Source organism: Palaemon carinicauda, chromosome 1 (assembly GCF_036898095.1).
Source record: "Palaemon carinicauda isolate YSFRI2023 chromosome 1, ASM3689809v2, whole genome shotgun sequence".
Taxonomy (NCBI): Eukaryota; Metazoa; Arthropoda; class Malacostraca; order Decapoda; family Palaemonidae; genus Palaemon; species Palaemon carinicauda.
The window spans coordinates 258384645-258401090 of record NC_090725.1 but is presented as its reverse complement, the minus strand read 5'-3'; the positions used below and the strand labels follow the sequence as shown (position 1 = coordinate 258401090).

The window sequence follows — 16446 nt, the reverse complement described above, 5'->3', positions numbered from 1 at the left end:
CCGGTTTGGGATGACGAAGCTGGAGAGTGGCGCAGGCGCCACAATCATGAATTGATAGCTCTCTCTGGACTACCGCCTATCTCCAATATTATTAGATCGCAGAGACTTCGATATGCAGGACGTATTGCTAGAATGGAGAAGAGAAGGCTGACTAGAAGAGTTATGTAAGGTAAACCCATAGGTACCAGACCAAGAGGATGACCTAGAAAAAGATGGATGGATAACTTAACTGAAGTTTTGGACATCCTGGAAATAGACCCCAATGAGTGGATAGAGCTTGCGGAGGATAGGGCTCTCTGGAGACGAACGGTCAAAGCGGCAATGGATCAACCTGGTCCAAGGCCCCTGGAGTAAGAGTAAGTATATATATATATATATATATATATACACACACAGCTATGGCTTCCGTTTGTTTACGTCGCGAGGTACCGTAACAGTAACGCAGGAGGATAGCTTTGCAACGGCTCCTCCTATAACGTGCCACCTTCCCCCTCAAAGCGTAAACGCTATGTGGGGTGCAGATAGCCATGTGGCGTGTCAAGTATACGTCCCCTGTTGATATACGATATCCTAAAGGGAAACCTTATGGGTACTAGCGCCAGAAGTTAGAATTCTGTGAAACCTTTAGTTTAATTCTCTGGGAATATCTACTGTAGTCATATATACCCTCAGGAAGCTACTGAAGGAACCTTCCATCAGGACGTCATGGCTTGAGGCGCCCCCCCCCCCCCAAAAAAAAAAAAAATATATATATATATATATATATATATATATATAAATATATATATAACTAGACACTTGCTCTTTATTATATAAGGGAGATGTTTACCGTTTCAGCTCTGAAATTGAAAAAAAAAGAATAAAAGCAAAATGTAATAATTCTGCTGAGAAGTACTTGTTCTATTTGACGATCTCTCTCTCTCTCTCTCTCTCTCTCTCTCTCTCTCTCTCATTTACACCGGAAATAGCGAACAGGTGTCACCGTCTTTTTATGGTGTTGCCACATAATAACAGTCGGTTTACGCACGAAATCTACGTTTGCTATTGTTAACGTATTCAGAGAATTCCAATAGAATATTTTAGGAATTTCTAGTTATTTTAATCAACAGAAATGTCTTGGGAAAAGTTAAAAGAACCAAATATGTATTTAGACTCGATAGATACCAAGTGTCTTATTAGTAATGTCACGGAGAGTGCTTCTTGTAGGTTTTCTCTTCGACATTACAGAAGAATATGTTTACCGTAGTTTTTCTCTGTTATATATATATATATATATATAGAGAGAGAGAGAGAGAGAGAGAGAGAGAGAATATATATATATATATATATACATATATATATATATATATATATGTATATATATATATATATATATATAGAGAGAGAGAGAGAGAGAGAGAGAGAAAAGAGAATAGCATGAAAGTAATGAAACGAGGAAGAAGGTAGTACCAAGCGCTTTCACGTGTTTTTTCATTTTCTCGGAAAATTAGAGAAATGCGCGCTCTCTCTCTCTCTCTCTCTCTCTCTCTCTCTCTCTCTAGCAAAGGACGATATGATTAGAAATGTTTGATTATCTCCTGCACTATTTAATAAAAATCAAATATTTAAAATAACGATATAAAATGTTATTCAATAAAGTAAGTTTCATTGAAGAATTCTTTTTCTCAATAGTTGAAAGAAGTTGGTACTACCTTCTGCTTTTTATTTTCCAGTGGTATTCGCGTTTACTAAATTACGGTACATCTTTGTGATTTTTAACGTCTCTCTCTCTCTCTCTCTCTCTCTCTCTCTCTCTCTCTATATATATATATATATATATATATTTCAAATAAGCCATATATATTGATACATTAAAGTCTGGATTCTCTTAACGACCTCGGGATCAGAGCCCCAGGCAAAATCACTCGAAGGCTATAGTATCAGACCGGCCGGGATTTGAACCCTGGTCCAGGATACCTGTATGCCAGTGACCATGCCACTTTCTTCGTGGCTGAGTGGCATGGTCACTGGCATACAGGTATCCTGGACCAGGGTTCAAATCCCGGCCGGTCTGATACTATAGTCGTTGAGTGATTTCGCCTGGGGCTCTGATCCCGAGGTCGTTAAGAGAATCCAGACTTTAATATATTAATATATATGGCTTATTTTAAATATGAAAAACACGATTAAATGTGCAAAAAATTATCATATATATGTATATATATATTTGTGTGTATATGTATGTGTCTGTCTGTGGAAATGTTGCAAATAGAAAGAATGTATGATACCTGACATGTTCAAGGATAGAAAGCATCAGGACTAGGAACTCGGTAAAACAAAACTGAAAGGGCGGAGTATGCATGAATGGGGAAACCAATAAAGGATTATGTCTGGGATAGTAGAAAGGTTAAAAGTGTACCGTAGGGCTTGTTGTGTTAGGAACACTACAAGGCTGGGTGAAAGAGTGGATAAGTTTGAGGATTGTTGGACAACACTTGGTTTTACTTGAGTAAAATTTGTGACAGTAAATGTATATGATCCAGGATTCGAAAGGGATGAGAGTGGATGCAAACCTTTTTAGGAGCAAGTGAGTCAGTGTGTGGCTGGGTATGTAGATCATGAAAGGAAGGTTTTGATGGAGGATCTGAAATCAATAATAAGAAAGAAGATAGTGCTTTAGGTAGGTATGATGTCCATGGATTAAATGAGTTTAGAGAGTCTTGTAGGGAAATTTCAAAAGACTTGATTTTATACAGGGTTTCCAAGGCAGATTATAAGTATACATGGTTTTGAGAAGAGGGCGAGGAAAAATTTTGCCTTTTTGCCATACTTGTAAACTAGATAAAAGAGCAAGTTGTGTTTTTTGTAATGTTAAGGCGAGCAATGGCTGAAAGTATATATCTTCATTATTTGGGTGAAGCAAAAGCTAAGAGAGATATGAGTGAGAAAATAAAGTTGGAAAATATTGGCTGTAAATGTAATGAAGATAATTGTATTTAAAAAGGAAATGGGTAGATTATAAGATCATACATGGAGAAAATAAATCGGCTGGAAATAAGATGATCATAAAGTGTTATGTGGTAAAAAAAAAAAAAACTGACTGCTAGGGTTAAAATAGAATGGACGCATTAGATGGTGAATTTTTAAGATTCATAAATAGGATCAGCAGGGAATGGATAAAAGGAGGAAATAAGCAATTAATTGTAAGTGGTCGGCTGAAGGGATAAAATGTTTAGTAAAAGGAAAAGGGGGATTTATTTGAAATACTGTTGCATGAGAAAATAGAATGTGCATATTTTGAAGGGATTGATTGTCAGTCAAGAATACAGTAAATGGTCATTTGAAATGAAATGACAGAGAAAAAGAGAAAAGAGAAAGGGAATATAAACTTAAGGGAGAATAAAGAAAAAATTGTCCTTCTTGGAATTAATTGCAGAAAAGAGTTAGTTGATAATTGGACCTCCGAATTAAATATGCTATACTAGGTTAATTGAGTGAGTATTTTGAAAATATGTTGAATATAGAAGAGAGGTAAGACAGGGATAAAAGACTTGAAAGGGGTTACTGTAGATCTTTAATCTCTTGTGGAAGAGACAGTTCAAGATATAAGAAATGCAATTAAGAGGTTAAAAAGGAAGATTTCAAGGACTCATAGTAATGCATGTTAGATTGGGTGACTGACCAAGAACATAGAATTCATACAAGAGAATAAACTCCTTTTTGGATTTCTAGAGAGAGAGAGAGAGAGAGAGAGAGAGAGAGAGAGAGAGAGAGAGAGAGAGAGAGAGAGAGAGAGAGAGTCTTTTGTCATCTAAAGTAAACAGTACAATAATACGCCCTTTCCCAGTCTGTACCTACGAGATGACTAAGTGACCTTGGCTGCTGAGGGTATTGTCCCCAACCGTAGGGGGTCAGGATTACAGGGTCAGCCTTTAGTATAGGGAGGGTAGAGGAGGTCACACCACCAGCTGGGAACAGGTCAACACCTTTTTTGAACCATTGTCAAACGGTAAGGATTATTAATGAATGGGTTTGATACTGGATGGGGGACTGGGTAGCATTTGAGGCTATGAATTCCGTATCAAATTGATGATATATGGAGAGTTTTTATTTCTTTCATGGTCTTATAGTAATATATCACTATAGTCAACTATGGCGGACGGTCCCCTTAACGGTAGGGAGATTTTTATATATTTCCAGCAAATAGCACGCATGGCATTCGGAAAATATCCTTCCATTACCTGTTTATATTCAGTTTATTCTAAATGTTCCCTCTATGCTGTTATAAATCTACAAAGAGTATCCGATTGATATTTCATTATAGTTCAAATGCATTTCTGAATTATCGATTAATTCTCCTCCCCCCGTCTCTCTCTCTCTCTCTCTCTCTCTCTCTCTCTCTCTCTCTCTCTCTCTCTCTCTCTCATTTTTCCTTGTTCCCTTTCCTCACTGGGCTATTTTTCCTGTTGGAGCCCCTGGGCTTCTAGCATCCTGCTTTTATGGGGGACTGTCCCGCTTTTTCAATATTTGTCTCCCTTTTTCAGTTATCAAAATAGCCCGCTTTTAATTTGATTTTGTGAGTTTTGTCCCGCTTTGTTCCCATTTGTCCCGCTTTCGTTTGTTTTACAATAACAAAACTGCCCCCATTAATGGAGTAGTACTGATATTTTGTTTAATTTTGCCATTCCAGTGAAAAGCATAAATATTAAAGGTAAGTATTAAAAGGTTTTGTATTGATTCTTGGAGATATATATATATATATATATATATATATATATATATATATATATATATATATATATATATATATATATATATATATATATAGTGTGTGTGTGTGTGTGAAATTTCCTGCTTTTACAGATAAAATAAATCTGGTCACGTTAAGTATAGGACCTGAAAAGCAGCCCTTATAGTACAGTAAGTAGAGAGCTTTGTAGAGGTAGCGAATTTTCAGGTGGTGCTTGTGGGGTGGCGGATCTTCAGGTGATCCAGTGTTTTACTGGATCACCTGAAGATCCACCCCCCACAAGCACCACCTGAAGATTTGCTACCTCTACGAATCGCTCTACTTACTGTACTTTAAGGGCTGCTTTTCAGGTCCTATACTCAACGTATTAATTCACTTGTAAATCTTGAAAGCATTATTTTACAAATTTGTGATATGATTCATTAGGGTTTTGTAAGCAATATAGGAAGAAGTTAAGTCGAGCAGTATTTTAAGTGTTTACAAATTGTTAGGCGAAACAATTCTCAAGTGACTATAATAGTAGTAATGCACTAACTACATAACATTTAGTAATTTTATTATTTCATAGTAGTAAGTTACTGATGATTCGTGAAAAGAACAGCAACATTGAAAAGAAAGTAGATAGTTTTAAGAAACTTAAGAAAAATTCTTCGGTTTAGTCTCTTGTAACTCGAAATTGGTGAACTAACTAAATTTCATTGTTTTTCAACTAATTTAATTGTTATACAAAAAATGTATGAAGTCGCCAAGGGTTCCATAGTCATCAGATGAACATTTGTCACAAATTAAAGAGGAATAAAAGTAAATTTAGTAACGCCTTACAACTTAAAAACTGGTGATGGATTTACGGATTAAATTAACAGTGCATGAAAGAACTATTAAAACTCCTATAAAATTTATTTTATATCTTTTTTTTAATTAAAAAACATCAAATCAGAAGTAACTTGGAGGAACGTAATCCATGAAAGAACTTAATATATTTGGTATCATCCGCATTCACAGCCTTTCTCTTTTTCCTCGAAAGAATCCAGTTAGGAATTCTTTACCATTTTTCTGTAGGTCTTGGTTCTACCTCTATAGCCTATCTCTCTCGCTCTCACTTAGAACATTCCTCTCAGTTCTTTTAAAGTCATTACCTGGGTAACAACCACCTGGTAAACGGAACACCTGAATTTTCAGGAACGACAACACGGCAATTAAAAGATTAACAAGGTTGTTAGACGAAGGGGTGATTCCCATTCGAATTATCGACTGCCTCTGCTGCTGCGAGAGGGTTTGTATCTATAGGTTGCCTTTTGCAAGAGCCCGTGTCTTTGGTTTTGCTTGGCAATCTTAAACAAACAAACAAACAGGGTTTGTATTAACCCAATTGGAATCTCACTGTGATAGCTAACGTTTTGTTGTTTTTATATCAACGTTTTTTTTTTTTCAAGTACAACTATCCATTGTTAATTTTAATTTTACCATTTTCTCCTAAATATTTGATTACTTGGAGCATTATTCCTTTTTTCTTACAATATAACAATCGCTTAGTATATTTAAAACAAGTTTTTATTATTTACTGTCTTGCGTGTAAATCAACATACGTGCAAACATGCGTACTTATACACACACACACACACACACACACATATATATATATATATATATATATATATATATATATATATATATATATATATATATATATATGTGTGTGTGTGTGTGTGTGTGTGTGTGTATTTGATGTTGATATGCGCACTGACTTGAATATACACATGATCGTTTAATTTCACGTACATCTATCTATACCCACATAGCCATCTTCAGCAGGCCATATTGACGTCAGATTCTCCACACGTGTTCACTGCTGACCTGACTTGTCCCCGAGATGACCCTTTCTCATTGTTAGTTCCCATGTAGAAAGATCTTAAGGAATCGGTTTGTTGGTTTATCTCAGTGTTTCACTCATATCCATCTCTTCTCAGAAAGTAGCGATTTCAATAGGGCTGACTTTTGGTTTGAAGCTGAAGAAAGATTAGCGTTCGATTATTTGTTATTTGTGTGAGAGAGCGTTTTTATTTATGGGATTTTATTAAATCCTTCTTTGGGCATTTATTCTTTGTTTTTTATGCATGTTTTTCGTAATCGAAATGGAAAGTTAAGGTAAAAGACTAATTAATTGCAATAAAGCAAAAACAACAACAAATAGTTTACACCGAACGCTGAACATACATATCAACTCGGGATTATGCATATTAGATATGCAATAAATAGGATATTTAAAGGGCAAATAAATAACCATATATGAGATATTTCTGCCTTTATCCTAGAAACAAAAGATGAGCCAACAAACAAAATTGTTTTTCTTAACGGTATTCGTTATCTGTGAAGGTCACGGACAAAGGTTATTTACCGATCTCGAGTCTAAATTTGTTATGGAAAATTCTATCTTCCTATAGTATCAGTAAACACCTTAATAAACGATGAATATTAGAAATTGATAAATGCATAATGTTGAATGAGTGGAGCACAAGTCAATGTATATGAAAAAGCTGACAATTGTTGGGAATAAATTCAAGTTTTGATAGTAAGAAAATGTGAATGTGCAGCTGATATGTAAATCAGTATTTGGAGTCACTATTTAGCATTTCTTGCTTATGTGGCTCCAAATACTGAATGCTAAATAGTGACGAAGAATTAATGAAAAATAACGACCTAATAATTTTTGTACCGACAGGTTGTTGATAATGTAATTAAATAAAGATAAAATACGCCATGAACCTGCTTAATAAATAAGAAGAGTTTTGTGATAATCGGTCAAAGGAGACAATATGATGAAAGTGGAACATAGAATGATGAAATATTGAGAATGAAAAAAATTAGAGAAACGCTTTAAATAAATGAAAACATGATTTTGGTATTCCCTAATAAACACACACACTCTCTCTCTCTCTCTCTCTCTCTCTCTCTCTCTCTCTCTCTCTCTCTCTCTCTCTCTCTCTCTCTCTCTCTCTCTCATATATTTATGTATCGTGTGTGTGTTTAAATGAATACGATAGTAAGAGAACTTCATTTATATGGGATAATTGCTCGAGAATGTCATTCACCTTTAGGCTTAATGTGCTTTCTGTGAGACAAGGAGGTTTAATACGCTCCTTTTTGTGAGACAGTATTGTCCCAGCAGGAAGATTATCTTAGACTCTACCATGATAAAATGGTTTTGTAATAACAAACAACGCAGTTGATCAGATATTGCGCTACATATATTATTGTCATATCGATGTCAGTTGAACAGGTATCTGAGTCATACTCTTAAAATAATAGTTTTGTTGGTAGTGCAGTCGAAGCAGTTTTGTATTAGCAATGTAATAATTTCTATATCGAGGATGAATGTAGTTGAAGATTTCACGTTAATTATTTTCTCATAGAAGCAAGACTACTCCTAAATTAGTTTTAAACCTGTAAGCTACTTGACACGTATTTCCTAATTTAGGGGTTTCTTATGATTATGAGAGTTGAAGTAAAATACATAATTACAACAAAATAAGAGATTTTTGGGCCACAAGTTATTTACTTATTCTTTTACATACCTTGGGTCTCGCTTTCTCCTGGTTTCTATTTAGTAATCTTTATTTAACACACCGAATTCATATACCGGTGTATATATATATATATATATATATATATATATATATATATATATATATATATATATATATACATATATATATATATATATATATATATTCGTCATTATTCATGTATTTTACTTTGCTCCAAAGGAAACGTAAAATCATCACATTACCACAATTAAACTCAGATGAACACACAGACCACAAAAGACAGTAATTATGGTTGGGAAAATTGTCACATAGGCCTAATTCATATCTCCGCGGGTGAAATAAAATAAACAGGCCTCATAGAGACATATTTAGCTTAACCATTTTAAGAGTTTCATATTAATTACATCCTGGATGGAAATTACTTTTTATATGTACGAAACATCTTGAATAAACATTTCCAGTAAGAAAGAAGAATAACGAAAAATAAAAACAAAATAAAGAAATTCATATTTTTCTTGGGACTTAGACCTTCTTCTGATAATTTTCGAGAATTTTGCTTTGTTTTACAACTATTTCTTTCTGTCTCTCACAAAACATTGTAATATTCTTCATGCCTTTATATTCGTTATGTGAATTGGTCATATTTTGACAAGGAAAATGCAGCTTTTATCAAGGTCATTTTCTGATTTGTGTTTTTCTTTCATCTTCGAGCAATGACATGCTTTCTAATTATACATTAAAATGACAGAATACAGAACTTCAAGTGAGGTCCATTGCCATATTTTGTAATTCACAGAGTCAGAGAGAGAGAGAGAGAGAGAGAGAGAGAGAGAGAGAGAGAGAGAGAGAGAGAGAGAGAGAGAGAGACGCTCACACCCTCCCCTGCGACCTAGCACTGGTCCTGTCTAGATCTGCACCAAGCGCGAGCCAGATAAAGAAGAGGGCAGAGGGATAAACAGACACCTGTACAGTCGACCGTTATGAAAAAGACTTTCTCCTAATTCCCTTGGGTCTCCGAGTATTCTAAGACCATAGAAAGGAGCGCCAAAGGTTAATCCAGGGTCGCCGGTAGTACATTATAAAATCTCATGGGAATTGAACATCTGGGCGAGTGATATAGTTGTAGATAAGGTCTTCAAGGGTCTAGAGGATTCGTGTTATAAGGATCTACAATTGTTTTATTTATTCATTTGTAGTATTCTGTGATTCCTTGGCTTGGTCTGTGCTTCCACAGTCTTATATCTGTTTATGTATGTAACACGGGATGTTCTTTCTAGAATTATAGCATGGAATAATTAAGAAACATATAAAACGAAGAAATATCATGAAATATTTGAGGTCAGATTATTGAACTGATAACAATATAGAGTTAAGCATGTTTCTTTTTAATCTAGAATTTATAACAAAGTTCCCATACATCAGATTAAAAGGAACAGAAATGGAAGATAAAACCGTTGCTACACCTTTTACCAGTCTTCAGTTATACACTCGAGAACTCTCCTGGCATGAAAGGATAGACCAAGGCCATTCTATGGGCCTTGGGATAGACAGCCCTCCAAGAGACACAACCGGTTAACCGCATTTACTCTCATTAGCCTCATGGTCAAATTGACATTTGACCCAAAACGTTGGTAGGATTTATATCTTTTATTGGATCTATAAAAGTCACTGTGGTCAGAGATTTTGTGTGCATGTCTGTTTTAGTTTTTGTTGTATGCGAGAGTGTATGTGTGATTAAGGAGATTTGATACTTCATGTTCTCGTATGTTAGCGTTTTTTCTACAGAGTATTTTATTATATTTTTGTACAAGTAAAAACAGGCGTATGTGGTTCTGTATACATTTTAGGTTGTTTTTACTCCTCAATTAAAATTACCTGTTTGTAAATATGTGCATACATAATGTATTCAACGTAAATCCATTTTATGATTTTTATCCAACCTCTCCCCTTATATGCTCATATCATAAGAATGTTTTGTTTTATTCGCAGTGGATTTTCTGTTAAAAGTAAGTGGACATTTTGTTGTGTCATCTGGAAAGTTTAAGGGAATAGTGGTTTTTTTTATGCGAACGAGAATTTTCATGGGATAATTCGAAAGACCTTATTACCATATATATATATATATATATATATATAGAGAGAGAGAGAGAGAGAGAGAGAGAGAGAGAGAGAGAGAGAGAGAGAGAGAGAGAGAGAGAGAGACGAAAACTTTTGGGATAAACTGCCGATCAGTTTGTTTGTGTAAGATCTTAGTCGTCAGCGGGTTTTGTCAACAAGGCTCCCTGAGTAATTCCTTCCAACAACACTTCTTCAGGTGACTCCTCGTCTTCATTGCGGGAGGTCCTTCTTCAGATAATTCGAGGAGGATGAAGAATTGTCAAGAGCGATGCGAAATAGACTTCTCAGTAAAAGAAAAATAATTAAACTTTTCATGATGTTTGAGAGCCCTTTGAATAAATCGAACAGAAGTAAGGTTGAGAATAAAAACTGAATTAATTGTATGGAAGACTATAAGGAGAACCAGAATTTTCATGACATGATGAAAGTAAAATATCAGCCATGAATTTCTTTATATTAGGTCTCCTCGATAATTTCAATTCTGTTATAGCTTATAACAATTCGTATTATGTGGCGTATGTGACCTATCCTGATCTGTATTCCTTTAAGAAATAAATCTGCACATAAATATGCAGCACATTCATGTTCGTCACCTTCACCACGGTGCAGTGTATATATATATATATATATATATATATATATATATATATATATATATATATATATATATATTATATAATGTGTATATGTATATGTATGTTTGTATAATTGTATCGACAATAACTTAGGGGCGTCCAAAAATCGAAGACAGCATCTTTCCGGAAAAATTGAGCTCAAGTTAGATTTCAGGATAACTAACTGGAAAACTGCATTTACATTTCACCATTTGTAATTTGGTGTCGACACGTGTTTCGAATTACTTCGTCAGACTTCATCAGGACTACATTGGTTGCGTGATGGAATTACATTTCAATATAAAGGCTATGGTGGTGACTTTTTTTAGCGATAATTGATTGGTTTTAATAGAAATAAGAAGTGTGAATAACATATTTTCATCAACCACCGAGTAGCCTGAAGACGACTCCTGAGATACTTTTATAGATTGGCACGAGGAATCAAAGTCATTCAATTCTATACTCCTATATCTGTATATATTAATATATCCAGTACACACAAATATGAAATTTATTTCCATGAGAAAAAATCAATTATCATGTAAAATAGGTATATTTGATAAGTATCAATATTTTGCCTGAAAATTGCAACACGCAACCAACATTTCAAAAATTATCATTTATTATTTTGCTTAAGTTAGTCTCATGGCAACTGGTGTTTGCTCACGGTGTGTCCAAAGAATAGGTCATTGACCGGAGTAAAAAAAAAAAAAAGAAAAAAAAATCTAGTGATGACGTGTTTATAGACCTTGAAACCTTTACCAAATACCCTGAAGCATTATACTATCGAACTGCCGTTGGGAATAAGGATTCCTTCTGGAAGACAAGTCTGCTTTTAGTTTCATTTTTAGGTTTGAATCAGACTGTGGCCTTAACCGAGGGTAGATACTAGATAGGCAATAAAATAACTTGTCAAATTAACACAGGAAAGATTAATCTTCACAACAGCAAGGCACGAGTACTCGAGACAATTTTTAAAGGAATGTTTTTATCCTTATTTAGTACATTTAGAGGCTGTAATATATCTGATAGATATGCTAGCTTGAGTATTAGATGCTGTAATATATCTGATAGATATGCTAGCTTGAGTATTAGATGCTGTAATATATCTGATAGATATGCTAGCTTGAGTATTAGATGCTGTAATATATCTGATAGATATGCTAGCTTTAGTATCCATGACTCATTCTCGAAATAGATACAAAGATCTGATTTCTGTGGAGAGAAAATCAGCTAACACTCTCTCCGCAATGCAAATACGCAAATCAAAACTGCTCCACGTGGTAAACATCGCACTTTAGATTGGAGCAGCAAGCCATGAAACTCAGCACCTATTTCAGGACAGAGGTCCTCAAAAAGTTTGTCTTTCAGAGGGTGTGCTTTTACATAATTCACTGTTTTCACAGCAATCTGCAAAGCCTGACACAATTTATCATCAATGCATTTTGCAACAAGTGCCTCACGGTGGAGCATGTAGTGTGGGTTGACGACATTTCAGACCTTTTTTTTATGAAGGGAATGACTCCATTATGTTTACGTGTTGAAAAAAAAAATCTTTTGTGTCCCGGACCCGCTAGGACCTTCTCGGGGACACCCCGGGGTCGAGGACCCCAGTTAGGGAACCATTGGTATAATCCACAGTTGCTGCATATACACGAGGCCAGAGAAATTTCAATAAATCAGTGGTGGTTAAATTTATTTTCATATATATTTGGTAGGGCCTGTGACTTGAGTTCTGTGACTCAGGCTATGAAACTGGAATGCGTTCGATCCCAGCCAGCTAAAATCTAGAAGTTCACTCCTTTATGAATGGGTACAATTTATTGTTTGCTGAGCTCAAGATAAAGCCGTTGGGCATGCATCTGCACTTCTAAGGACTTACTGACATATCAGAAGGCTTTATAGGTCAGTTTGGTATAATAGGATTATGACTAGATTTTGCTTACTTGTCTTTCAATATTCGTCTTTTAATGGGTGTGATTCTATGTATCATCCCGGTATCTCGGCTATGAGAGAGAGGTGTGGACTGGTCAGGACAGATATTTTCATATGTTAGCTTTTTGCTGAACTACGGAAATTCCTTTGGTAGGAAACTAAAAACGATTAATTTTATGTAGGTAGATACATCGATAAGCTACACCTTCGATGCATGTCTGATGTTAGTTGAGAGAGGGAGAGAGAGAGAGAGAGAGAGAGAGAGAGAGAGAGAGAGAGAGAGAGAGAGAGAGAGAGAGATTCACCCACGTGATATACATACAGTTAGATAGCGTGATCGAATGATATCGGAGCAATAACTTCGTGGAAGAGTCATTTTGCCGTTAATAAAATCCCTCGTGATCTTTTGAGTTTGCTGAACCTTCACTCTTTTCCTTTTCCAGTGTCGTTCACATGTGAGGCAGGTAGACCCTTTTTTATCCAGATAAATGATGTCTTCATTATTATTATTATTATTATTATTATTATTATTATTATTATTATTATTATTAGGTTTGGTAGCTAAATAGAATTTTCAAGAGTAAAATAGATACAAGGTAATGCACAGGAAAATCGTTATCCAAGTGATGAATTTTCTGTTTGTGACAAAGAAAGAAAAAAAACCACAAACAGTCTAAATTTAGGTGTACCTTATGTACCAACAACAATTGAAAATGGAAAGTGATGAAAGCCAGGACAGTTGATGCTAATTAATTAATTTAGTTGAATAGGTATTCGATGCGACCAATTATTTTCATTTAAGCATCAATTGATTATCAAATCTATCAAGATAATTTCATTTGAAATTTTGAGAGAGAGAGAGAGAGAGAGAGAGAGAGAGAGAGAGAGAGAGAGAGAGAGAGAGAGAGAGAGAGAGAGAGAATTAATGAAGTTTCATGTAAAATTTTCAAATTCTCTAGAACTAAATCTTCATTTTTTGTCCGAAATTGTCATTGCTATAAAAAGCAATAATTGAATATAGGAAAAGCAATGCTGCAATTTCACTTGTCCATGAAAGCTTTTCATGTATTTTCTCAGGCACTAATGTGGATCAATGTAAGTGGCTTTTTTATTTGGAAGTTTCACATTGCTTTAATTTTGGTTTCTTATAATTGTTAAAGCTTTTACAAAATGCGTTGTAACTTGTTAAATGAGACAAGATTAATACTCAGGTTATATACCCGAATGTTGGTAAATTTTTATTTTGCATTTTAAAGATAGACATTGACCATAATTTTGACAGCTAAACTAAATGAACCAGAAAGGTCTTTAAAATGATGACGAGCTGGAGAGAAAAAAGGGATATAAATTCCACTACCGTTTAAGATGAAGCGTTTACCTTTTAAGATTTAGTGGTGGTCACTAAAGCATTTTTAAATGACATTTCTTTCCTTAAAAGGAAGTCGCAAGGCTCTTCTCTCATTTCTCTCGCCTCGGGCCATCTCTCTGATTGGAGCTCCGCCCCTGAAGCATTATGATTGGCTACAAAAATCCTACGCTGCCCCGATTGGTGACCGGTGATGTCATGCTCAGCGACGGTCGGAGATGAGATTTTACTTAGGTGAAATTTTCCAATTTAAATGGGCAAAACTGAGCATTTTTAAAATGAAAGCATAATAACTGTTTTCTTAAGCTATTTTCCAAAACCAACGTAATGATACAATTTAGTGTCATAGTAAGATATTAGTTTTGGAAAGTCAGACTCCCTGATCTGGTGACGTATGGCAACATTTTTAACCCCGTGAGCACCGGAGGATCCATGCGAACGGAAACAGTCAGGTGTGTTCAGTCATATCCGAGCCACGACCTACAACACACTTACCTGTCTTGTCTTCAGTGTTCGTGGAAAAGAAGTGTGGCGGTTATTCTCTCGCAAAATGGAATTAGCCACGGAGCGGCTTGTGTCGTATGGGCAATTAACAACGCCTCTTTCTTCCAGTTTCTCAGATTTGAACGATGTAAGTATTTATTGATTTATTTTTGTTCGCATTAAAGTTCTATTTAATTTTGTTCTCTTAGTGAATATATGTTTTTCTTTTATGTAAACTCACTTTGATCAGGAGTACATTGGTACTTATTTAAACATGTAAAATAAGTTTAGGGTTGAAGAAAACTGATTTATATATATATATATATATATATATATATATATATATATATATATATATATATATATATATATATATATAAAAACATGCATGCTGAGCTTATGTCTTGAATATAGGCCAATTTATGTAAAACAGTTTGAGAGATATTTCCTGCACAGCTATAATTGGATTTGTAAAGGGAAATTAATATATAATATTCGCTAGCAGTAGACACATTCTACTATAAATATTACTTTCATGGTATTGCTGAAATTACCATCTGTGAATAGTGGTTTATAAATAACGTTATAAACATTAGAATTATTGGTTGCAGCCCTCTTCAAGGGCTTTAGTACCATCGACACACAAAATAGTGGGCTAATGACACGTAACTGATATTGGGTATCCTAGGAGCGATAGAATTAATCGAAGCATTATTTCAGGCCGAAGACAAGTCTGATCTCTTTCCTTCTCGATTTCCAGGTCTGGTTGGACATTGCTTCAATGCTAAACGAAGATTTAAATGTCACTGACTTAATCACGTCAGAGGAACAACCTGCATCGCAGGATGAACAACAACAACAGCTGCAGTTACCCCAGGCCAGTGACCCATGTATTTCCCCCATTACATATCCGCCAACTCCTCCAGTGCCTGAGTGCGAATTGCCTAAGGAAATTGCTGTCAGCTGCCCTCCCCACCAAAAGGTTGTTGGGGGTTTACCCTCGATGGCGACAGCCTTTCCTTCCACCACCAAGCGAGACTACGAGCATGTTGTTCCCCAGCAACAACAGCAACAGCAGCAGCAACAACAGCCATTGTATCGCCAACACCAGCCCCACCAAGAACAGCATCATTATCAGCAACTACAACCTCAACAGCAGTATGGTGGCTGTGTCGTAGAATCTCAAGCTCCTGTTTCTAACGCCCCTGCAGGAGGCACTCCCTGTGGTCCTTATCCTGTCTACGGACAGTTTTATACTTCGAATCCACATCCCGCTGCGATGTCAACGCCTTATACAACAACTAATACCATCTCTCATCCCGCAGCTCCGATATCTCACAACACATCCCAGACACCTGTTCATCCCACCTACACCACCACTCACACAGTTACACCCACAGCTAGTTTTGGAAGTATGTATCAGTATTGGGGAGGGTCAGGGGTTATTCTGACGCCTCCATCGTCACCGCACGCCCCTAGTGTAGTCGCAGCGCCCATACTCTGCCCACCCACAGCTCCACCTCAAAGCGTCCATCAGCAACCACCTCGTCCTAGACGCCGCCGTGCCCGTAGAAAAGTCATCATCCATAATTGCCCCCACCCAGGATGCACGAAGACCTACACGAAGTCCTCCCACCTGAAGGCCCACCTGAGGAC

The 16446-nt window shown here is 35.9% G+C and overlaps 1 protein-coding gene and 1 long non-coding RNA gene across 2 annotated transcripts in view; both read left to right on the top strand.

Annotated features, from left to right (window-relative positions):
- The window catches only part of LOC137644539 (uncharacterized), a 474459-nt gene that overhangs the window by 286303 nt on the left and 171710 nt on the right, over positions 1-16446 (top strand). The window lies entirely within an intron of this gene.
- The window catches only part of LOC137644530 (Kruppel-like factor 3), a 1936-nt gene continuing 231 nt past the window's right edge, over positions 14742-16446 (top strand). The window contains exons 1-2 of the mRNA XM_068377498.1: positions 14742-14938; positions 15551-16446. The exon at positions 15551-16446 is cut by the window's right edge and continues 231 nt beyond it. Coding sequence (XP_068233599.1) covers positions 14858-14938; positions 15551-16446 — 977 coding nt within the window. The 5' untranslated portion in view covers positions 14742-14857. The remainder of the gene's footprint in view (positions 14939-15550) is intronic.